The 24247-nt window shown below is 43.1% G+C and overlaps 1 protein-coding gene across 4 annotated transcripts in view; it reads right to left on the bottom strand.

Moving 5' to 3' along the window:
• Positions 1–2636: 2636 nt before the first annotated feature.
• Positions 2637–24247, bottom strand: part of LOC106701159 (keratin-associated protein 5-1) — a 34256-nt gene continuing 12645 nt past the window's right edge. For 3 of the 4 annotated variants that reach the window (XM_070390495.1, XM_070390492.1, XM_070390494.1), the window contains 7 exons: positions 20481–20582; positions 19452–19553; positions 12368–12475; positions 6637–6738; positions 5326–5436; positions 3081–3220; positions 2637–2905 (listed from right to left, as the gene is read on the bottom strand). In XM_070390495.1, coding sequence (XP_070246596.1) covers positions 2870–2905; positions 3081–3220; positions 5326–5436; positions 6637–6738; positions 12368–12475; positions 19452–19553; positions 20481–20582 — 701 coding nt within the window. In that variant the 3' untranslated portion in view covers positions 2637–2869. The remainder of the gene's footprint in view (positions 2906–3080; positions 3221–5325; positions 5437–6636; positions 6739–12367; positions 12476–19451; positions 19554–20480; positions 20583–24247) is intronic. The other variant, XM_070390493.1, reaches the window with a different exon arrangement.

Here is a 24247-nt window from a genome sequence, read left to right as displayed (position 1 = left end):
TGGTGAGTACAGTAGCTTTCAAAGTGGTTGGCTGGAATTAAATTTCCAGATTGACAGGGGAGACTGGCAGGCTGCAGTCCATAGCGTCGCACAGAGTTGACTCAACTGAAGTAACTTAGCACGTACATGCATCCTGCATTTTTGAATGTAGTATAGTGAGAATCCCCATGGACAGAGGAGCCTGGGGTTGCAAAAAGTTGGGCACGACTGAGTGACTAAGCAAGCACAGCACAGCACATAATATACGAAAAAGAAGGAGTCTTGGAGCCACTAAAATCCGGATTTAAATGCATGTTCTACCGCATCCTGGCTGTATGACCCTGACAATCTCTCCATGCTTCTCCATCAAGAGTTAGCGGCTCAGCATACGCAACTCATGGGGTTGTTGTAAGGACAAGGAAATAACATCGGGGAAGTATCTGACATGAGTAATATACCAAATAAAATATTTCCCTTCTCCTCTAAATGTTTCCTTACCCTCAGTTGGATTTTAAACTCCTAAAGGCAAGAGGCCATCCTTTGCAACCTCTCTGGAGTATGTGTTACCATGAAAAGAACCACGGGTTGGAGAGCTGCCCTGAGGATCTGGGCTTGGATATCCAATATGGCGGCCATTAGCCACCCGTGGCAAGTGAGCACTTGAAATGTGGCTTGTGCAACCAAGGAGCAGGAGGGTTTTACCTTTATTTAGTCAGCTGTTAAGTCATTTCAGTTTACTTTTAGAAGCAGATATTCAGCTTAGTCATTGGAGACATTTAAGCATGTTTGGAACAAATTTGGTACTTGAATCTTCTTTTTCAACTGAACATTTTATGAAATAATCTAAACACAGGTCAAGAATTTTTGATGAAAATTCAAAGCCCAGATTGAGATACACTATAAATGGAAAATACACACTGGACTTCAAAGATTTAGTGTAAAAAAAAGAAGGCAAACTCTCTCACTAATTTTTTTTTTGCACTGACAACATGTGAAAGTTGAGCTAAACGTTAATTTTACCCATTAAAAGAAAAAGAAAAGAATTTAGTTGTCAGTCACTACTTTGGGCATCCTCCTCCAGACCAGGGGTCCAGCAAGGCCCTCAGCTACTCTACCATCTCCAGAGATCATGTGTTTTGGAGTGTACTAGCTTTCCATTTCGTGTGTCCTGCTCAGAGGGGCCCTGTGGGAAGTGCTATTTAGACGACACGACTGGCCTCATCGAAGCTTCAGTGTGTGTGGTAGACCGTAGGAACTTTGGTTGGAGTCCCAGAGTGAGGTGAGGTGGGGCTTGGAGCCAATCCCAAGGAAGCAGGAGGCATGCACTTTGAGGAGAGAAAGTGGGAGGGGACGGTGGCCAGGAGGTAAAGAAGTAAACACAGACAGACAATGGTAGCCGGGATTTCATCAATGCCAGCCGGGGTGGATGGCAGCTGGATTGAAGCATGGAGTCATAGGACTTCCCTGGTGGTCCAGTGGTTAAGATTTTGCCTTCCAAGGCAGGTGGTACATTGTGGATCCCTGGTCAGGGAACTAAGATCCAACATGCCTTGGGGCCAAAAGACCAAAACATAAAACAGAAGCAATATTGTAACAAATTCAATAAAGATTTTAAAAAAGGGTCCACATCAAAAAATCTTAAAAAAAAAAAATCTCAAAAAAAAAAATAGGAAATATGAAGTCAAGGTATAGTTGCGTGACAAATAGAGAGATTCAGTAGCAAGGGAGACTTCTACCCACTGGAGATAACAATTAGAGAAGTCTCTGATGCATAAGAAGGGGTGGTAGCCAGACTGTATGAGGAGGCAAGTTAAGCGTTAGTCGTGACTGACTCTTTGCAACATCATGGACTATAGCCACCAGGCTCCTCTGTCCACGGGATTCTCCAGGCAAGAATACTGGAGTGGGTTGCCACTTCCTTCTCCAGATGATCTTCCTGATCCAGGGATCAGACCCCCATCTCCTGCTTGGCAGGCAGGTTCTTTACCACTGAGCCACCAGGAAAGCCCATAAAGCAGAGTAAATGAGAACAAATATACAGGGATAGAAAAGGAGGGAATTTCTATTACAAGTTGCAAACTTGCCACTTTTTTCTTTCTAAAAGATATTGATTTACTTTTGGCTCCATCAGGCCTTGGTCATGGCTCTTGGGTCTTTGTTGCCACCGGTGGGCGTCTCTCTAGTTGAAGCATGTAAACTTCAGGGTGGCATGCGGGACCTTAGTTCTCTGACCAGGAATTGAACCCATATTCCTCACATTGGAAGGCAGATTCTTAACCACCAGATCACCAACAAAGTCCTACAGCTCTTTTCTTAATGAAAGATGTGGCGAGAAAGATGGTGAGACTGGAATGGTGAAGGTTGGAGTGAGAGGTAGATGACATGGGTGTTTGGAGAAAGAGAAGTGTGACATTGTCATCTTGGTGGTTGGGAGAGTGAATTTTCTTTGGAGAAAGTGTGGATAGATATCCAGGCAGTATTGAGTGCCTGGGCTGGTTCCAGGAAAAAGGATGAGGAGGAAACAGGCCATGAATTGTAATGGATAATGAAAAAGAGAGAAGGTCTGTGGATTGCGGTTAAATACTCTTTTGCGGTGGAGGTCTTAATGTAAGTGAACTAGAAATCTTACATAGAAAGAATGACTTACATAGAAAGAATGATAATGCCACAGAAATCATTTTATTCAGAAAAAAAGATAATTTTAGAAGCAGTCACTCCATGAATCATCAAACAATTGCCAGAATTCAACACTTAAAACTGAGTTATTTTGTTATTGAGTTATTGAGTTATTCCATATCCTGTGATCCTGGGGTTCCGGAAAAGACAATAAGAAAACACAGACCTCAGAATAAAGATACATTTGGAAACAATTACTGAAGGAGGCCAAGGTTCATTTATCATCCAAAGAGATAGTGAAGTCCAGATCCTAAAACACAAAGATAATTATGTTACTTTCCAGAAATTCCTGCTCTTTGCTACCAACCAGCTTTCTCCACGTGCCACCCAGACTCCCACGAGCAGAGTGGCAGCTGGAGTCCCTTCTGGGCTGGCAAAGGCCAGCAGGGACTCAGCCTCCCTGTAAGTAGCTCCGCTATACTCACAGGGACTTGGCAAGATTTTCCACAACCATTGCTGCAGCATTTTTGGCCCGGGGGACAGGATCCATCTCCTGTGCACCTTTCAGCACAAGTTCCAAACATTCCTTCTGGCACCCTTGGACATGTTCCAGGTCTCTGTTCTGCTGAAAGACAAAACAGACTTTCCATAACCCAGGCTGGCTCTATAGAAGGGAGTGGGACCCAGTGCTGAGAGATAGCTTAAGAGTCTCACTTCCTGAGGGACCTCTAGCCTCTTACCTTCTTGATGTCCCCATCACCCACCTTTTTCAACTTTGGAGGCACACAGGGCTGCTTTGTCTATGGGAAAACACACTGATGACCAACTGCTGTAGCGTCTTGGGAGAAGAGGAGAGAGCCTTGCCACTAACCCCCTTCTTTTGGTTCCAGTTGAAACTAGATAATTAAATCCCAGATCACAAACAGCGTCAGCTTCCCACAGATTCTACACGCCTCCAGGTGCCAACGAACACTGAGTCCCACAGTGAGAAAAATCATCAGGCCATCAGCAGCATCATTCTAGTACAGGGTTCCGATGACTGTGTTTGGAAAGAAATAGCAGATGAAAGACAAAAGGCCAGGTTTCAAGTTTTTAAAAGGGAGCTCCCTGGCAGTCCAGTGGTTAGGACTCGGAACTATCACTGCCATGGCCTGGCTTCAATCCTTGCTCGGGGAACTAAGATCCCCAGTCCAGTATCCAGTGCTACTCACACTGGGTCCCATGACCCGGCAGGATCAGCATTCCTTAAGAGCTTGTTAGAAATTCGATTCTTGGGCCCCACCCCAGACCTACTGAAACTCTAGGGTTGGGGCAGAGCAATCTGGATTTAACAAGTCTTCCACCCAGGTTATTCTTACACATGTAGATATTGGAGAAACTGCTGTATATCATCCCCCCAAACAGTTTACCCTATTGAGTTGGGGGCATGGAAAATGCAGGCTGGATATTACTTTTGTGCATCAGGTGAAATGGGGGTCGACAATTCCCTTTACTCCGTGTTGGGCAGAGACCTCCTTGATCTGTGGGATTCCCTGACATACTCCTCCATCACACACACACCCTGCTAAAAAACATCTAAGTGTGGTCCTTGAGCCCAAGACAATGGAGAGGTGTGTTAGCAAGCTGTTCTTTGGATTACACATGCAGTCTTAACTCTACAGCCTCCCTAGTTCCCAGGCCACTTTATCTGTTTGTTGGTTGTGCTGCATAGCATGTGGGATCTTAGTTCCCTGGCCAGTGATTGAACCCGTGCCCCTCTGCATTGGAAGCTCAGAGTCTTAACCACTGGACAACCAGGGAAGTCCCTCTCAGGCCACTTTGATTCACCCACCAAAATTATAGCAGCGGTGCTCGACCCTAGCCTTCAGTCAGGAAAGTAAGGGAACTGAAGGTTCTGCGGGGAAAGCGCACCTGCCCGCCACTGCTGGCAAGTATCAGCCTGGATCATGAGGTAAATGGGAGAGTGCACAGAGTAGTTTAGGATAAGCTTTAGTCATCAAGATGTATTAAAATAGAAAAATGTTAAAATAGCCATGTTGAGAAAAATCAAAAGTTGCAGAATAATACATGTGGTGTAATATTTATATGACAGAATGTGTAACTCTATCATGCTCATGAAATCTCATATATGTATAAACTTATAAAAACAAGCAAGAAGAGATTAAAAACCAAATCAAGTTCATTATGACCTCTGGGAAGGGAAGAACGGAATAGGAAAAAAGACACTTGTTCAAGTGGTTTCAAGTGTCTTTGAAATGTTTATCTATCTAAAATAAAGATATGAAGCAAATATAGAAAAATGTTAAAAAAAAAAAGAGAGAGAGAGAGAGAATCAGCCTAGGCAGGTGTACATACCAGTGGACTGAATGAATGGACCTGAGTGTCACACCGGTGTGTTTGAGTATGAGACATCGGCTAACTTGTTCGTAACTGTGTTCTTTTCGGCCCTTGTGGAAGAATAATTTGGTACCTGAACGTTATTTCACTTTTGTGTTAAGAGTATTTCCAGCCTTTTCAAGTTTTCCAATACTTCTAAAGCAAGATATTATCAATCCGTCTTCATGGTCTTCTAGACTTGGGACACGGGGCATCTTTTCCTACTCTGTCGGAGGCTCTTTTGGCCCCATTATAGCAGCCTCCTCTCTCTATGTGCAGTGGGTCTGATAGCCACTGTCCTAGCAAGGCTGAGCATTCAGTGGGTCAGGGACATGGAAGCCTTGCAGCTCTTACCTTGCCGGTCCTGGGTGGGTGAGCAGACACGGCCACATCCATTGCTGACACATCGGCTTCCTGCCGGGCAGTCCCGGTGTCCTTGGCATTGGTCCAAGCAGATACCTACCCCTAAAGAAAATTCAGTGGAAAACTGTTAAGACTGGCAGGATAGCAGGGAAGGGCTGTGAGAAGCCTTGCTTGTTTTAAAATTTATTAAATTCAAAAAATATAGACAAGCTATCTACATATTTTGCATGATCATGAAAGTAGTACATTTCAAAAGTTTTAAAACAAAAAGTTCTCAACTATATAAAGTAAAAAGAAAGTCTCTCTTTCCCCCAACCCATTCAGCCCATTTCCCAGGAGTTATCTCCTATTTCCTGTAGCTCCTTCTGGAATCTTCTCTGTGCTTTTACAAATATAAAGGCAAACACACCAATAATGCACAGATGTACACACACAATGCAAGGAGATGTTTATCTATTAAATTACAAATATGTGGCATGAGACTATATATATTTTTGGTATTGAAAGATGTCTTCACTAGGCAATTTAGCAATGTATATCAAAAGCTTTCAAATGTAATTTGCCCATTCCATGTTTGGGAATTTATCCTATGAAATGTGATTTAACTCAAGGACATTTATCTTGTACTTGTTATTAAAAAGTAACTCAAAACGATAGATTATCTAATTCTTCAATAGTAGAAGAGGGTATAGAAATAAGGCATATCCACATACTGGGAAACAATGAAGCTTTTAAAAATGTGTGATAGAATTGTGTTTATTGATTAGGGGTGGTCTAAGACACCTTTGTAAAAATCATATATCCTGGATTTTTGTTGATTTGTTTGTACATCTGTCTCTGCTACTATGAGGTCTTTAAAGATGGAGATCTCTGCTTTGCTATCTCCCAGCGCTCAGCACAGTCCCAGGCATGCAGTAACCACAAAAATCAACGTCTATTCCCTGTGAAATCTGAAAAAAATATATCTGTGTGCGTATGAAATATGGAAGCTTTTATTGTAAATGCTAACACGGTTATCTGAGTAACGGGATCATGGAACATGTATCTTTCTAACTAGTAGTATTTCTGAGTGTTTTTTTTTTTTTTTTATAACGAACATTATAAGCTGTATAACAAAATAAAAGGAGTTTCAAAAAATTAGGACACAGCTCTGTGACATGCTTTTCCCTCCGGAAGGACAAGCCTGAATGTGGAGACCATGGGAATTACCCATCTAAGGAGGGAAGTCGGGGCAGAGCTAAGCACACAGTCTCCCTGGGTTGTGTGGGGTCTGGGGACCTGGGCAGGGCTGGGTGTTATTACCTGCTGTGCGGACTGGAGAGCAGACGCGACTGCATCCCCTCCTGATACATCGTTCTCCAGCCCCACAGTCCCAGTGTCCTCGGCAGCGTTGCACACAGATTCCTAACGTCAGAAAAGGATCAGTGAGTTGGTGGGAATGTAAATTGGTACAGCCACTGTGGAGAACAGGATGGAGGTCACTGTATCCAGTGGCCTTTGGTTCAAAGGAATGTCTCCTCTTTAAGCGACTTGACTGAATTTGCTGCTTGTGCTTCTAGAGTCACGTGGCTCAGTGGTAAAGAATCCTCCTGCCAGTGCAGGAGATGCAAGAGACACGGGTTTGATCCCCGGTTTACTCTTGCCTGGAAAGTCCCACGGACGGAAGAGCCTGGTAGGCCGCAGTCCATGGGGTCTCGAGGAGTCAGACGCAACTGAGCGACTTCACTTTCACTTTTCACTTTCATGCATTGGAGAAGGAAATGGCAACCCACTCCAGTGTTCTTGCCTGGAGAATCCCAGGGACGGGGCAGCCTGGTGGGCTGCCATCTATGGGGTCGCACAGAGTTGGACACGACTGAAGTGACTTAGCAGTAGCGGCAAGGAACTAAGATCCCACACACCTTCTGGCCAAAAAAACCCAACATAAAACAGAAGCAATGTTATAACAAATTCAATAAAGACTGTAAAAATGGTCCACATTTTTAAAAGATCTTTTAAAAAATAATTTAAAAAAGAAAGAAAATCATTCAGAGGAACAAAGATTTGATCTAGGGATCTTTCTTGAGGGCAAAGTGGGGGAACAATTGGGGATGTAACTTGTTAAGGGACCTCTCAAGTTTTCTTCTGATCCAGCTGTGCAGAGAATTGAGCAGAATGGTTGCTAGGGAGATGGCGGGGGGTGGGATAGGATGCCATGAAAGAGTGAGCCAAATTAAAAGGAATATGCAACCAAAGCCTTTTTAGGGGACGGGGAATGGGGTCCCAGAAATAGAATGCAAGAGGAGGAAATGTCAAGTCCTGGCAGCTTGCAGAGAAATGGACATCTCTGATCAACAGTGAGACTGGCACCCTTGTGGCTTTGAGAAACCAATCTGATGTGGGCAGCAGCTCACTGCCAGTGAGTTTGGCTGGGAGACCTTGGCTTGGGGTTCTGGACAGAGGCCCCCAGGCCCGACGGGAGGAGAGTTCAGGTCCCAGGTTTCCAGCTCCTGGCTTCTGTCTCGAGGATGGTCTAACCTGCACATCCTAATTCTCTGGTCTGGTGGGACTGTTCCATGAATGAGCTCATCTCCTATAAGATTTCCAGAGCTTTGCCATTGAGGGAAGAGAAGAATAAGTAATCCCTGCGAAAGCTCTGCAAGTTGAGCCTGTGCGCTCACACCAGCTTCCTGTAGCATCTACTTATTATCCAGGATAGACTTGTCATCTAAGATGTGGAGTTTCTTACACAAAGAAAGTCATCTGAGAGTAGAGGCTGATCCGTATCCAACAGACTATGTGTCAAAGCTGAGTCTCATCTGTTCCTTTCCAGTTTTTATTCCATTTCCCTCTTCTGGGTGACCCGAATTAAATTAGCCAGGTTTAGAGAATCCCAGGGATCGGGGGGCCTGGTGGGCTGCCGTCTATGGGGTTGCACAGAGTCGGACATGACTGAAGCTACTTAGCAACAGCAGCAGCAGCAGCAGAGGGATAAAAGGTATAAGTGGAGTGAACACTAAGATTCTTTTCACTTGTCCCAGCTCCCATGAGTTCAGGCACAGGGTGGCCCCATGCAAGGAGTCACTGGTGATCTGAGCACATATGCTTTGCCAGAAGTTTATACTGTGAAAATGTGTTAAGGAAACCTAACTCAAAATCGGAGTGGGGATGGGAGGAGAGTTTGGGGGAGAATGAATACATGTATATGTGTGGCCAAGTCCCTTTGCTGTCTACCGTAACATTGCTAATCAGCTATTGTGTTGTGTTAGTTGCTCTGTCCTGTCTGACTCTTTGCAACTCCACGGACTATAGTCCTTCAGGCTCCTCTGTCCATGGGATTCTCCAGGCAAGAATACTGGAGTGGGTTGCCATGCCCTCTTCCAGGAGATCTTTCCAACCCAGGGATCGAACCCAGGTCTCCACATTGCAGGCAGATTCTTTACTGTTTGAGCCACCTGGGATTCCAATCAGCTATACTCTAATATGAAATAAAAAGTTCAGAAAACAAATAGAGTGAGGAAACCATGAAGGGAGGGCTCGCACACAGGTACCACTCAAGGCAGCTTGTATTCTTCAGCAGGAAAGAGGAAGATTTCCTGTTTGCTGGCAACTGGGAGCCGCCCTTGCCTGCAGCCAATGAGAAGCCACCACCACTTCAGACTCTCACTTTCCTCCAATGAACTTCTGTTCAAAACAACCCTTCCCAACTTTCTCCTGTCCTCTATAAAAATGCTGCTGTCCTTCGCTCTCCTGACTCGCCCCTAGTTTACCACACTTTTCTTGTTTCTAATTCTAAATCCTCTGCTATTCTCAAAAAAACTTGATTTTGCTGGCTGAATTGTTTACCATTTTCTTGTAAAAGGCTGACAATACTGTATAAATTCATATATTTCGTTTAGTCCTCACACTGTGCAGTAACAGAGATATCATTTACTGGGTTTCCTTGATGTGGAACTGAGGGTAATAAAATATTACATACGGGCTTCTCTGGTGGTGCAGTGGATGGGCGTCTGCCTGTCAAAGCATGAGCTATGGGTTCTTATCCCTGGTTGGGGAAGATTCCACATGCCATGGAAAACTAAGCCCATGTGCCACAGCTGCTGGGTCTGTGCTCTAGAGCCCAAGAGCCACCACTAATGCACCGGTGTGCTGCAACTACCAAAGCCTGAGCACCGAGAGCCCCTGCTCTGCAACAAGAGCAGCCACGCCAACGAGCCCACACACCACAGCTGGAGGAAGCCCGTGCAAAGCCAGGGAGACCCAGGGCAGTCAAAAATAAAATGAATAAATAAACGAATTTTTTAAAAAAATTACATACCTTTCCCCCGTGTCCCCAGAACAACATTTTGAAATAAATTCCTAATTGCATGAGGTGTTGCTTCTTACTGACAGTGTTTCCTGTTACTCCATTCTTTTCCTATTGTTACGTTTTGTTTTAAGAAAGTATGTGCTATGGTCAGGACCAAATACAGATCTACATTAGCTCATTGAGCCATCACCGTATCCTCTGACATAGGTGTTGACCCACACAACAGCAGAGGAACTCGAAGTTAAGCAACTTGCTCCGAACCCCACATTGGTGAGCTGCAGAGGTAGAATTTGAAGTTTCTGGAGCCTTGCCCTCCACCTCCTTCTATGCCAAGAACAGACCTGGGGTCAATCCTGACTCAGCCACTCACTGGCTTTATAACCATGAGCAATTCACGGTCACTTAGACCCAAGAAACTTCAGTTTCTTCATCCAGTATAATAAGGAGGTATGTAAAATCTAGTGAGAAGAACCAGCATTGAAGTATTGCTTAGAATAGCAACAGTAAACAAAATCCCACCTGAAATGCCCACTAGAAGGAGATTTACTGAGGTGATGTAGTATATTTTATATGGTGGGATAGAGGAAATTTAGTTAAATAAATAAATTTATTGAATTTAATAATTAAATATGTGAAATAAAGTAAAATTAACTATATTAAGTGTTGACAGTGAAAGATGCTCCCATAAAACTTGAGTGACAGAAAAGTATGGGGTGACTTTTGGGGGTTAAAAATATAATAATGGTAAATATTATTAATAATTAATAAATGCAAATAATAGTATAATGCTGTAGAAATGTTCATTATTTTCTAGGCAGTCAAAATATTATGATTATATAAGCATTGTGAGAGAGCTTATTCTTAGGTAGATTGATAAGGAGTTCAGGGCTCTCCAGCAGGAGAAGAGGACAAACTATTTTTTTTTTTTTTAACATTTCTGTGTCTTAGTCACATAAGATGTTTTTTCTTAACCTCTAAGATGTTATTTTTCCTCTATTTCTCCTAAGACTAACTTTTATTAAGCCCAGAGCTAATGGCTTTTTTGGGGGCTCCAAAATCACTGCAGATGGTGACTCCAGCCATGAAATTAAAAGATGCTTATTCCTTGGAAGAAAAGTTATGACCAACCTAGGCAGCCTATTAAAAAGCAGAGACATTACTTTGCCAAAAAAGGTCTGTCTAGTCAAAGCTATAGATTTTCCAATAGTCATGTATGGATGTGAGAGTTGGACCATAAAGAAAGCTGAGTGCCAAAGAACTGATGCTTTTGAACTGTGGTGTTGCAGAAGACTCTTGAGAGTCTCTTGGACTGTAAGGAGATCCAACCCGTCCATCCTAAAGGAGATCAGTCCTAGGTGTTCATTGGAAGGACTGATGTTGAAGCTGAAACTCCAATACTTTGGCCACCTGATACGAAGAGCTGACTTGTTTGAAAAGACCCTGATGCTGGGAAAGATTGAGGGCAGGAGGAGAAGGGAATGACAGAGGATGAGATGGTTGGATGGCATCACCAACTTGACGGACATGAGTTTGAGTAAACTCTGGGAGTTGGTGATGGACAGAGAGGCCTGGCGTGCTCTAGTCCAAGGGGTCGCAAAGAGTTGGACACGACTGAGCGACTGAACTGAAAGGTTACACAACACAACAGCACATCTCAAGGGTATGTTTTTTCTTAAGCTCTGTACTAATGATTATATAAAACAATGTATCTTGCTTGAGGACATGTTTCTCCTTCTTAACAAAACCTTCTGACTGATCCTGTTCTCTTAAGATGCCTGTTGTGAGAGTGAGTCTGGTAAGACCTTTCTATTGTTAGTAATCAATGCAAAAAAGCATATAAAGCCCCACCCAAACTAGTAAGCGGGACACTCTCTACCCGCTTCTGATGTCTATGGCAGAAGATTTCCCTATCACTTTTTCACTGTAGTAAAGCTCTGCTACACAAAAGCTGGAGAAGGAAATGGCAACCCACTCCAGTACTCTTGCCTGGAGAATTCCATGGACTGAGGAGCCTGGTGGGCTACAGTCCATGGGGTGGCAAAGAGTCGGACACGACTGAGCGACTTCACTCTCTACGCAAAAGCTGAGTGATCAAGCCTTGTCTCTGGCGCTGGATCGAAATTCTCTCCTATGGACGCCACAAATCCGACACCGTTCACCATAAGCTATCAATTGTTCAGTCACTAAGTCATGTCCAACTCTTTTTGACTCCATGGACTGTAGTCCGCCAGGCTCCTCTGTCCTGGGATTTCCCAGGTAAGAATAGTGGAGTGGGTTGCCATTTCCTTCTCCAGGGGTTTCTCCCAGACCAGGGATCAAACCTGTGTATTCTGCATTGGGAGGCAGACTCTTAACTACTGAGACACCAGGGAAGTCATAAAAGCATACCATACATATATATATATGTATGTAAAAAAATTATATCATAATCATAGTGTGTATATACATATGCACGCACACATATATAGGCTCATCATTAGTTTCTTACTTTTATATAATGAGTATGACTTGTAAAAAAAAAGGAAATGATTAAGGGACTTTTTAAGAGATCTTTATTGATGAGATGTTGGGCACCTGGGCCTCTGACCTGTTTTCCCCCTGTAAGGGCAAGAGTGGAGGAAGGGGCCCCAAGAACGTTGATGGGTTTCTGTCTCATTTCTGATCAGCAGCACAGTTTTGAAAAGGCCAGGCAGGGCTGGCCCTGGCACACCTGGTTAGGGAACCAGGCAGGGCTCTTCATCTTACCTATTGATGCTTCGGGTGCGGGGGAGCAGACCCGGTTACAGCCTTCGCTGACGCACTGTCTTCCGGCTCCACAGTCCCGATCTCTGAAGCACTGGAACTCACAAATGCCTGCGAGGGAAGATGCATCAGAAACTTAAGTCTCAGAAGCAGGTACTAGGAAGGGGCTGCAGCAGAGAATAAAGGGAACCCTTCTTAAGAGGCAGCATCTGTGTTTTATCACTTTAACAAATTGTGTAATTTACAAAATGTCTACTATTGCAAAAAAAGTTCACAATCTATATAGAACTTTTCAGCTTAAAGACTGCTTTCACAACGTACATGACATAACAGAGATGATATTATTCAGAGATGCTGATCCCATGTATCTTTTTGTTCCTGATTCTTCCTAGTTTCTGGCTTTCCAATCCCCACCCACAACCACCACCTCATGGAGTCAATGGCAACCCCTGCTTTGTGGGGAAGGCACACCAGCCTGAAATAAAAAGGCCAGGGCCTGGCAGTGAGTTTTGATTTAGGCTTTGTTGAATTAGACAACAGGCTCTGCTGAGAGAGAAAAGATTTTCTAAATTTCAGAAGCGCCTCTTTGCTTATACAAGGCTTAGAAATCTGAGCAGAGAGAAGATGCTGGAGATTATGTGAGTTCTCATCCCATAGAAAATAGGAAAGTCCTTCTGGTCAATGAGGAAGAGAGGGTAAGGAAGTGGGTATCAGAAAGGAAGGAGAGAGTGGGAAGGCAGAAAGAGAGTGAGGGAGAAAGAGGAGGAGAAGGGGAGAGAATATTTATGGAAACAAACATAAACTTGACCTTTTTGTTTCACTCCTAAGAAATATATTCTACAGGAAACATTTCCACTGATGGACAAAACTATAAAATCACGTTCATTATACCATCCTGGGCAATAGCAAAAAAAATGTCAAGCAAATAAAACGACCATCAAATGGTAACTGGTTAAATGAATTAAAGTAAACGTATTCACTAGTCATCATATAATCCTAAAATTATGAAATCTGTCTGTGTGGACATGGGAAAATGTCCACAACTCATGTTAAATTGTAAAAGACATATATTCATGCAGGGCTTCCCTGGTGGCTCAGATGGTAAAGAATCTGCCTGCAATGTGGGTTCGATCCCTGGGTTGGGAAGATCCCCTGGAGGAGGGCAGGGTAACACACTCCAGTATTCTTGCCTGGAGAATCCCCATGGACAGAGGAGCCTGGCGGGCTACAGTTGTGAAGAATCAGACACAACTGAGCGACTAAGCATAGCACAGCACATATGTCATGCATAATAGGATACTTAATACAAGAGAATAGGATATATGCTAATTTATGCAACTGGAGGCCACAATAGAGGGCTTATGCTAATTTCAGTATGTTTCACAGATGACCCAGGCTCTCTCTCATTGTCTATGTGGCTACAGGTAAGTCTTTTCACTACTGTAAGCCTTGGTTCCCTCATTTGTTTAAAAATATCCGTTACTACTTCTGAGATTTTTTTAAATCTCAGAACAATCTCAGAACATGCCTGGAAAATAGCAGGAACTCAGAATTTGATGTTTCTTCCCACAGTGACTATGTATCTGTCAAGGAATCAGTTAATGCATGAGGTTGGTAAGTCCTTCCAGACACCAAGTATCGTCAAATAGTAGACGCTGCAAGTTTTCAAACACACGTGGAAACTACTGTACTCAATAAATTACTAAACAGTTTAATAGCATCACTGAGTTAACTGGATAATCAACCACCATGTGGACTGCCTGACACTTTTTACATAATTACAGTGTCCTCATGGGGCGATTTTGAACATTTGAATCCAAACACTTTAAAGTGTTCAGGTCTCTAGGTTGGACTGAAGGCTTGTTAATTGTCCTCCAAACGGAGACCAAGGTGAAAACAGGGGAGGGCCCATGGCAAGGCTGGGATTTCATTGGAGATTTTTGGACTCCGGATATCCTGGTTTTCCACAATCACATGAGAGTGATGCTCCCTTTCCATGAAGGGCATCTTCTGAAACGGCACATATGTGGCTCCCATACTGCCAGGGTCTTTTTCTACCATTTAGTGAGCCCTTGTTATTGTGCCAGTTCTAGGCAAGTGACTCACATCTGTGATCTCATTTATTTGTCACAAGATCACTAGGAGATGGGCCTTCTTAATCTCAATGTACAGAAACCGAGACTCTGGGAGCTTGAGTAACTTCCACAAGACCCCAGAGCTAGAAAAAAGCAGACACAGAATCTGAGACACACAAATCTTTCAAAATAAAGATTTGAAGAGAAGCTTCCTCGTTACCGCTGCCACCTCTCTGTAGCACTAACATCTGTGTTCACCCACGAACCAGGATAGGAGGACAGCCCCAGAAAGCTGCTTCTATCAGAAGACCTTCTCAGGATGACGCTGTGGATCCTGACTAAGGGAAGGGAGGGGAGCTGTGGAGGAAGGCAGGCAGCCAGCAAGACGTGGGGAAGTCCCACCGGGACAGGGCTCGCTTGCTGCAGTTGGGACTTGAGAAAAGAACAGAACACACCATATGACAGATGCGGGTCCTTTCTATTCAGCGTTCTGTGCCTTGAGGAAATGAAGAAAGAGACAGAAGTGGTGACTCTTGAAGAGTTCCTCTTGCAGGGAGGCTGTAGAAAAGTGTTCAGGGTTTTTCAAGTAGAGGACACCAGCTTTGCCATGTATTAACAAGTCACATAACTTCACTGACCTCAAACTTCTATGTCTAGGAAATGAGTGTGACACGACAGCTTAAAAAGATGTTATGAGGAATCAAGGCACTCACACTTCCCCCTCATCCACTCCACCCAGGGCTGCCATGTATGGTTTTACAGGTTGTGCACTGCACAACTATGTCTGGTGACAGGATGAGCAGAACTATAATCCATCCCATCTTCATCCTGAAGCCTTCCACCTGGGCACTGCCTCCACCCAGAGAGAAGGGCAAGTTTTCCACATGGATAAAGGTATTTGGTCACCAAACTGAGCACCCACTGGACTCTGACCACCGTAAGAGGCCTTTTTCTCATTCTCCCAGAGGTGACATTTGAGCTTGTGGTGATTTCCATCCATCCTTAGTGGCCCAGTCAAAAGCCAAGCAGATGTCTGTCTGTGCGAATGCTCCCTCCTGACCAAGGGAGCCTCAGGGAAGGCATATATCTGGCACTCACCCTTCACTTGTTTCTGGGCTACCATTTACTGAGCACTAAGTGCCAGGCACCTGGCTGCATATTTAGCACAGTCTCACTTAATCCTTAGAATGACCCTGTGAGATAGGACTATTATCCTTGTTTTAGCATGAGTAACTAGCAGCCATCTCAGAGCTGGGAAAAGGAGGGGCCAGGGTTTGAATGCCGTCTGTGTGACTGCAAGCCTCCTCTTACCCTCTACTGCTGTGAAGGCTCTCTGGAGCTAGCAGCCATGTTCTCATGTGAGCTGGGACAATGATGTCAGCCCCAGGACTAGCCTTCCCCATCAGAAGCCCCAGGGCCTCCTGTCCTAGCTCCGCAGAATGGGGCTGTGTGGGTCAGGAGGGGAGTCCCAGGGGAAGTCCCATCAATCAGCCAGACCTGGGGAAATACCCGCCCTGGGACAGAGGCAGCTGCTCCAGTTCACCTTGCAGAGAACAGGACAAGAAGATCTGAGCAGGAAGGAGATTAAGCGGGCAGTGAGGCCATGAAAATGAGCCAGAGTGTGGCCAGCAGCTGCCACGCCAGGGACACACACTTGTGGCCACTTCATGCAAAGATGCAGGGTGGTTTTTTTCCTTATAGTGTGAATGTGGAGGAAAATACAGGCCATGGGGATAATGTCCCATCCTTATTACTTTGGGTGATCAGCTGGGAAGTACAATGGCATTGGATATGAAGAGACCGCCGCTGCCGTTTATTAACTGCCTGATATAGGAGGAGCACATACTGTCCTTGAGGCCTAGTTTCCAAGCACTTGAAATGCGGGTAATAAGATTTGCTTCTTGAAGGTGTAATGAAGATAAAATGCAAAGGTGAGGTCTACAGACATTTCTACCTTATCCGCCTTAGCCAGCACCATGTTATGATTGGGGAGGTTATGCAATGGTCAGTGGCAGCCAGCAGATGGCGCCACGGTAGCTCACTCTACAGACCTAGCTCCTGTGCCAGGCGCCCCGGAATCGCCCTTCCTGAAGCGCGACAACAGCTGGGGGCGCTGTTAAGGCACCCCTTGGTCTCACTGTCTGCAGTGTAAGCCAGGTGACTTAAAGAAGAGGGTGGGCACAAATCACGGTAAAACGAGAAAGAGGAACAAAATATATTTGGTTCATTTTTAAGTTTCCTCATCTGGAAAATGGAGGTGAGATGAATACCTACATCTTTCATACCTAAAGTTCTCAAGATTAAACAAACGAATGAACTTTGAAAAGACCTGACACAGAGGGGTTGCCAAATATGGGTTTTCCCCTCTTTTCCTATTCTTTGGGATGCCAACTCATTGCAAAGGATGGTTGAAATAATCCCTAAGAACCGTATCTCATAAACATGACTCAAGTTGTTTTAAAATTGCATGTAGAGACTTCCTTGATGGTTCAGTGGTTAAGACTCCATGCTCCCAATGCAAGGGACCCAGGTTCGTTTCCTGGTCAGGGAACTAGATCCCACATGCTGCAACTAAGACCCAGCACAGGCAATAAATATGTATTAAAAAAAAAAGTCATAAAAAATAAAATTGCATGTAGTTTAAAACAATAAACTCATATGAAATTATTATCATTGTCAAACAGTGAAAACTTAAAACTATATGCAGCATTTTAAAGTCCATGAAACTTTTTGACCTAAACAATACATCCTTGGAAAAGCAAATTAGCCAAGTATGTTTGAATTAAAAAAAACAAGCCAACATACGTGCCCTTTGAGTCAGCAATATCACTTCTAGGAATGTTTCCTAAGGAAAGAATCAAGTTATACACGTAAAGATTTAGTTCCAAGGGGATCCTTTGATAGAAAAGTATTAGAGAAGTTGAAAAGCCCATTGATTAAGGATTAGTAAACAAAATGTGGTATATTTACAATAAAAATGCTTTGAAGTCTTTAAAAAAAATAAAGTTGTATAACACATGTCCACACTTGTGGCAAACTATTCACCACATATTACTGAGTGTTAAAAGATAAAGGAAATTTAAAAAATATATTTGTGGAGGGTGATGCCATGATTATTTGGCACCATACCCCCTGAATATATATGTGGAAGAATATGAATGTACATGTCACTCTGTTTATCTCCGGGTAATAAGAGTATAGGCACATCTTTCACCAGTTTGTTCTGTGCAGACATGCTAAGTTGCTGCAGCCTGTCCTGCTCTTCACGACCCTATGGACTGTAGCCTGCCTGGCTCCTCTGTCTGTGGGATTCTCCAGGCAAGAATGCCGCCTCCAGGGTATCTTCCCAATCCAGGGATTGAACCTATGTCTCTCATGTCTCCTGCACTGGTGGGGGGGGTTCTTTACTACTAGCACCACCTGGGAAGCACAATTTGTTCTGTAGTTCCTGCCTTTTCTGCAGTAAGTATGTATTTCACGTGAAAAATTAAGATTCAGTAGTGGTCTATGGAGACAGTCTATGAAATTGCTATATGCTTTGACAATCCACCTATTAAAAATCAGGGAGGACAAAGGAAAGAACATACGAAAAGCAGAGTAAGCTTGGTAAGTAACTTAACTTGATTCAGGGGAAATGAAAGGATGTTGCTTAAAATCAGCTGCTGGGGGCAGAGGAGTGGAGAGGAAGGAAAGGAGGAAATTAGCTAATTTTATTATGTCTGTAACTCATGGTAAGAAACCTATAGATGATAATTAAAAAAAGAGGGGGGCCAAAGAGAAGATTCTTGAGAGTCCCTTGGACTGCAAGGAGATCAAACCAGTCAATACTAAAGGAAATCAACCCTGAATATTCATTGGAAGGACTGATGCTGAAGCTGAAGTTCCAACACTTTGGGTACCCGATGTGAAGAGTCAACTCATTAGAAAAGACCCTGAGTCTGGGAAAGATTGAGGGCAAGAGGAGAAGGGGGTGACAGAGGATGAGATGGTTGGATGGCATCACTGACTCAAGGGACATGAGTTTGAGTAAACTCAGGGAGATAGTGAAGAACAGGGAAGCCTGGCGTGCTGCAGTCCATGGGGTTGCAAAGAGTCGGACACAACTCAGCAACTGAACAATAGCAAAGGTAGTACTCTAAGGTCTTGGTATAAGGTAACTATCAGAACAAAACCCATAAAGCTTTCTAAATGCAAAGCATGCAGTAAGAGACAGGGAAAAGGAGAGACAGATGACACAAATAAAATAGGCTATATAATCAATGACTATACACCTGATAAATACATTCACAACAGTAAATAAAATAGCAACCAAAAAAGGTAAGATAAACCTCATGTATCTCTTTCAGAGATGTATATAGAAATAATATGTAATAAAATGATGTCTGGAATTTGCTTGAAAATATCAGGGGATGAGGGGAGGCGGGTGGGATTAGATTTGAAAGAAGGATGACTGCATGTTGATAATGGTTGAAGCTGGGTGATGGGTACACGGTCCATCATTCCACAATGTGTCTGCTTTGTGTGAAGAATTTCCCAAAATAAAAACTGACACTGAAATCTGCTTAGGAACATTCAAAACACCTTAATGAGTAAAAAAAAAATGTGCAATCACTAACATGTCCATACACAGACAGAGAGAGTAAGTGTGGAAAGATGAACAATGATGTTTCTCTGGGTGATGATATTGTGGGTGTCATTTATATGGTTACATAGTTTTAGATGTAGAGTCTTGTTTTGCAACCATAAATATATATATTTGGGGGGGGAGGGATAAAAAGAAGAGTTGTTCTTAAAAAGAAGTGCCCAGGCTGAAAAAAGTTGAGAATTACGGAATGCAATGAGATCGTGATTGAAGACTCCAAAAGATCTCCTTTTTAAACATATTTTATGATGAAAGCGTTCAAAACCATACTCAAGAGTTAATTGCTATTGAAAAATTGCTGAAAAGTTGGGCAGAACAAAGCATATATTCCTGCTGGGACCAGGACATCGGGCAGGGTGCTCAGCCTTACTTGCTTGCGGGGCTGGTGAGCACATGTGGCCACAGCCGTTGCTGACGCACTTCTCTCCTGCCGCGCAGTCCTGGTCTCCTCGGCACTGCTCCACACAGACACCTTCACGGTCAGAAAAGACTGGGTTGAGACTCTTAAGCTAAATAAATACTTATAAATGACCATAGCATAAAAACAGCTGCGTATACTTAGATCTAGGACTTTGCTGTTTAGATATGACCTCACATAGAACCTCATCTGACCCTAACAGCAAATAATAGCTGAGGTATTTGCAGGGGTATTTGGAGAAATGCCGTAGGACTGAAGTCTTAGGAAAGAAAGATGCAAGGAAAGCAGGTTAATGGTAACCCCAATGATCTTTAACCAGTAGGTTTTATTTTTGCTGTTTTATAGATGAGGCCATTGAGAGATGGTCTGGTCCATGGCAGAGTTGGGACTTGAAGTCCGGTTGAAGTTCAACCTGACTTCAAGTCCGGTTCTTTGCCTTTAAAGCACATGTGCCTTTTTCTATACAATTCAGTGAAATTAACCTTGAATACAGAGTTGAGCCCCTAAAGGTCCAGAAATTATTTCTGATGCAAGTAGAGGATTTACTGGATTCTAATCCCTAAAGAAGGTCTCAGTGTGACTTTTTGATACTCATAGAGACAGAATTTAAAGATGGAGGCAGCCCTGGAAGCTGCATTAAAATTTTTGGCAAAAGAACAATGTCTCAACCAACAATTACATCGCCACCACCAAGAGAATTCTCACTGTGGGTCCTGCCACAGGGTTGACCTGCTTCTGCCTCCCTCACGATTCATCTCTTTCCAGCTCACTTTTATCACCTGTAACTGGGTGACTGATGTATGGCCTGGGCAAGTGAAGAGAGGCTGGACTAGACAAGAGACTCCAGACACAGTGATTACCATAGACACCTCAGGCATTCCGGTGTGTTTCTCTGGATGAGCACACAATTGTGCCAGATCAGATCGCGCCCTGCACTTAACTCTTCCAGGACAGAGCAGGGTGCAGAGAGTCAGGACTCACCTGCACTCATCAGCGGGGAGCAGACTCGCCGACAGCCATCCTGGACGCACTGTTTTCCTCTCCCGCAATCCCTGTCTTCACTGCACTCGCGGCTGCAGATGGCTGATGAGGGGAAATATGCAGTGAAAAGCTCTTCTCTTACAATCTCAAAATAAATACTTCAAATGCCTTTACAATATCATTCAAAACCCATCAATTCCCTAGAAATACATCTATCCAATTATGTGCAGAAAGGTACATGATACGACAAGAAAAAAAATTAATTATCTTATAAATGCAGAGAGATGCCATGTTCTTGGATGAAAAGATAGGGTGTTTTAGAGATATCAGTTTCTTTCCCAAATTGAAATTTAATACAGTCTCAGTCAAAATTGTAGAAAGATTTGTCACAAAAATGCATAAGCTGACTCTGAAATTTTATACGAAAGTTCACCAAAATCAACAATTATCAAGATAAGAATCGAGATAAGTTTAGCAAACTTGCAGGACTGAAATTGTGATTGGATGAACTGGGCTCTCTGTATGAAAAAAAGACACATTGTCTCCTACCTCACACCACACAACAAATCTGTTCAAGTGAGTTAATAGATTTAAGAGAAAGGTATAGCAATAAAGCTTCTAGAAAATGCTATAAAAGATAGCTTCAGGACCTTTGGATAGGCAAATATTTCTTAAATTTTACAGAAATGTTACTGGCCATTAAAATAGATAGGTAGATGGAATCTCATTAAAATTATGAACTTTTCTTCACTGAATGACAACATTAAGACAGAGGGAAAAAAAGCCTGATTGAGAGCAAATGTTTATAATACACATATAAAACAAACAATTTGGATCCAGAATTCCTTACAAATCAATAGTAACAATTCATAAAGGATTGAGTAGACACTTCATAAAGGAAATAATTAGAAGTTGTGAGACAAAAATAATGTCAGATTCTGGGAACTTGGTTTTAATTGTGCAGATTGGCATAGTTTTTGAACCTTCTAGAATCTCCCCATGCAAACAGAGCCATCAAAATAGCACAATTCAAAACACATAGACAACAGATCTGTAGAACAAGATATCCCCTCAACCTCCAAAATGTGAGTGGGTGGAAGGAGACAAAACACCATCTTCCACCAGACCAATGAGGTGTCTGCATTTGTGTAGAAATCCGAGGAAAGCAATGAGGTGACTGGTGGAGAAAGCTGGGGGCATCATTTCTATGAGAACTTCCTAAGGAACCCACTAGAGGTTGACAGCCAACCAAAGTAGTGGAGAGATGTGAATATCGGGACTAGTAAGGTCATTAAATACATACTTACAGAAGAATTAAGACTCAGTAATGTTCATGAAGAGAGTCTATGAACCCTCTATATGCTGTGACAATAGACCTATTATATATCAGGAAGGACAAAGGAAAGAACACACGAAAAGCAGAGTAAGCTTGATCAGTACCTTAACATGATTCAGTGCAAATGCAAGGATATTGCTTAAACTTAACTGCTGGGGATAGGGAAGTGGGGAGGAAGGAAAGAAGGAAATAAACTAATTTTATTATGACTATTACTCATAGTAAGAAATCTATAGGCAATAATAAAAAAGGGTGGGGACCATGGCTAGTAGTCTAAGGTCTTGATATAAGGTAACTATTAGAGCAAAAAACATAAAGCTTTTTAAATGCAGAACATATAATAAGAGAGAGGGAAAGGGATAGACAGGTTGCAGAAATAAAATAGGTTATTTAATGAAAGACTATGTGTCTAACAAATACATCTACAACAGTAAATAAAATAACAACCAAACAGGTAAGATAAACCTTATACATCTCTTTTAGAGCTACATGTAGAATACATGTAGAATGTGATAAAATAATGCCTGGAATCTGAAAATAACAGGGATGGGGGAAGTGGGTGGGATTAGAGATGGAGGAAGAATGACCACAGGTTGATAATGGTTGGGTGACGGGTACATGGTGTATCATCATACGAATCTGTCTGCTTTGTACATAGATTTCCCATAATAAAAAGTTAAAACTGAAATGTGCTGAGGGAAGGCTAAATATCTTAATGAGTTAAAAATGTGCAATCACCAAAATGTCCATACACACGGACAGAGTAAGTGTGGAATGACCAACAGTGGTGTTTCTCTGGGCAAAAGGAGTGTTCAGTTCAGTTCAATTCAGTCATTCAGTCGTGTCCGACTCTTTGCAACCCCATGGATCGCAGCACGCCAGGCCTTCCTGTCCATCACCAACTCCCGGAGTTCACTCAGACTCACGTCCATTGAGTCAGTGATGCCATCCAGCCATCTCATCCTCTGTCGTCCCCTTTTCCTCCTGCCCCCAATCCCTCCCAGCATCAGAGTCTTTTCCAATGAGTCAACTCTTCACATGAGGTGGCCAAAGTACTGGAGTTTCAGCTTTAGCATCATTCCTTCCAAAGAAATCCCAGGGCTGATCTCCTTCAGAATGGACTGGTTGGATCTCCTTGCAGTCCAAGGGACTCTCAAGAGTCTTCTCCAACACCACAGTTCAAAAGCATCAATTCTTCAGCGCTCAGGTTTCTTCACAGTCCCGCTCTCACATCCATACATGACCACTGGAAAAACCATAGCCTTGACTAGACAGACCTTTGTTGGCAAAGCAATGTCTCTGCTTTTGAATATGCTATCTAGGTTGGTCATAACTTTTCCTCCAAGGAGTAAGCGTCTTTTAATTTCATGGCTGCAGTCACCATCTGCAGTGATTTTGGAGCCCAAAAAAATAAAGTCTGACACTATTTCCACTGTTTCCCCATCTATTTCCCATGAAGTGAGGGGACCAGATGCCATAATCTTCATTTTCTGAATGTTGAGTTTTAAGCCAACTTTTTCACTCTCCTCTTTCACCTTCATCAAGAGGCTTTTTAGTTCCTCTTCACTTTCTGCCATAAGGGTGGTGTCATCTGCGTATCTGAGGTTATTGATATTTCTCCTGGAAATCTTGATTCCAGCTTGTGCTTCTTCTAGCCCAGCGTTTCTCATGATGTACTCTGCACATAAGTTAAATAAGCAAGGTGACAATATACAGCCTTGATGTACTCCTTTTCCTATTTGGAACCATTCTGTTGTTCCATGTCCAGTTCTAACTGTTGCTTCCTCATCTGCATATAGGTTTCTCAAGAGGCAGGTCAGGTGGTCTGGTATTCCCATCTCTTTCAGGATTTTCCACAGGTTCATGACTTTGTACAGGAGACAGGGATCAATACCATCCCCATGGAAAAGAAATGCGAAAAAGCAAATGGCTGTCTGGGGAGGCCTTACAAATAGCTGTGAAAAGAAGAGAAGCGAAAAGCAAAGGAGAAAAGGAAAGATATAAGCATCTGAATGCAGAGTTCCAGAGAATAGCAAGAAGAGATAAGAAAGCCTTCCTCAGCGATCAATGCAAAGAAATAGAGGAAAACAACAGAATGGGAAAGACTAGAGATCTCTTCAAGAAAATTAGAGATACCAAGGGAACATTTCATGCAAAGATGGGCTCGATAAAGGACAGAAAAGGTATGGACCTAACAGAAGCAGAAGATATTAAGAAGAGGTGGCAAGAATACACAGAAGAACTGTACAAAAAAGATCTTCACGACCCAGATAATCACGATGGTGTGATCACTGACCTAGAGCCAGACATCCTGGAATGTGAAGTCAAGTGGGCCTTAGAAAGCATCACGACGAACAAAGCTAGTGGAGGTGATGGAATTCCAGTTGAACTCTTTCAAATCCTGAAAGATGATGCTGTGAAAGTGCTGCAC

The sequence above is a fragment of the Bos mutus genome, chromosome 19 (genome assembly GCF_027580195.1).
Source record: "Bos mutus isolate GX-2022 chromosome 19, NWIPB_WYAK_1.1, whole genome shotgun sequence".
In the NCBI taxonomy this organism is placed as follows: domain Eukaryota; kingdom Metazoa; phylum Chordata; class Mammalia; order Artiodactyla; family Bovidae; genus Bos; species Bos mutus.
The sequence above is the reverse complement of the archived record's forward strand: the minus strand, read 5'-3'. Positions and strand labels throughout refer to the sequence as shown.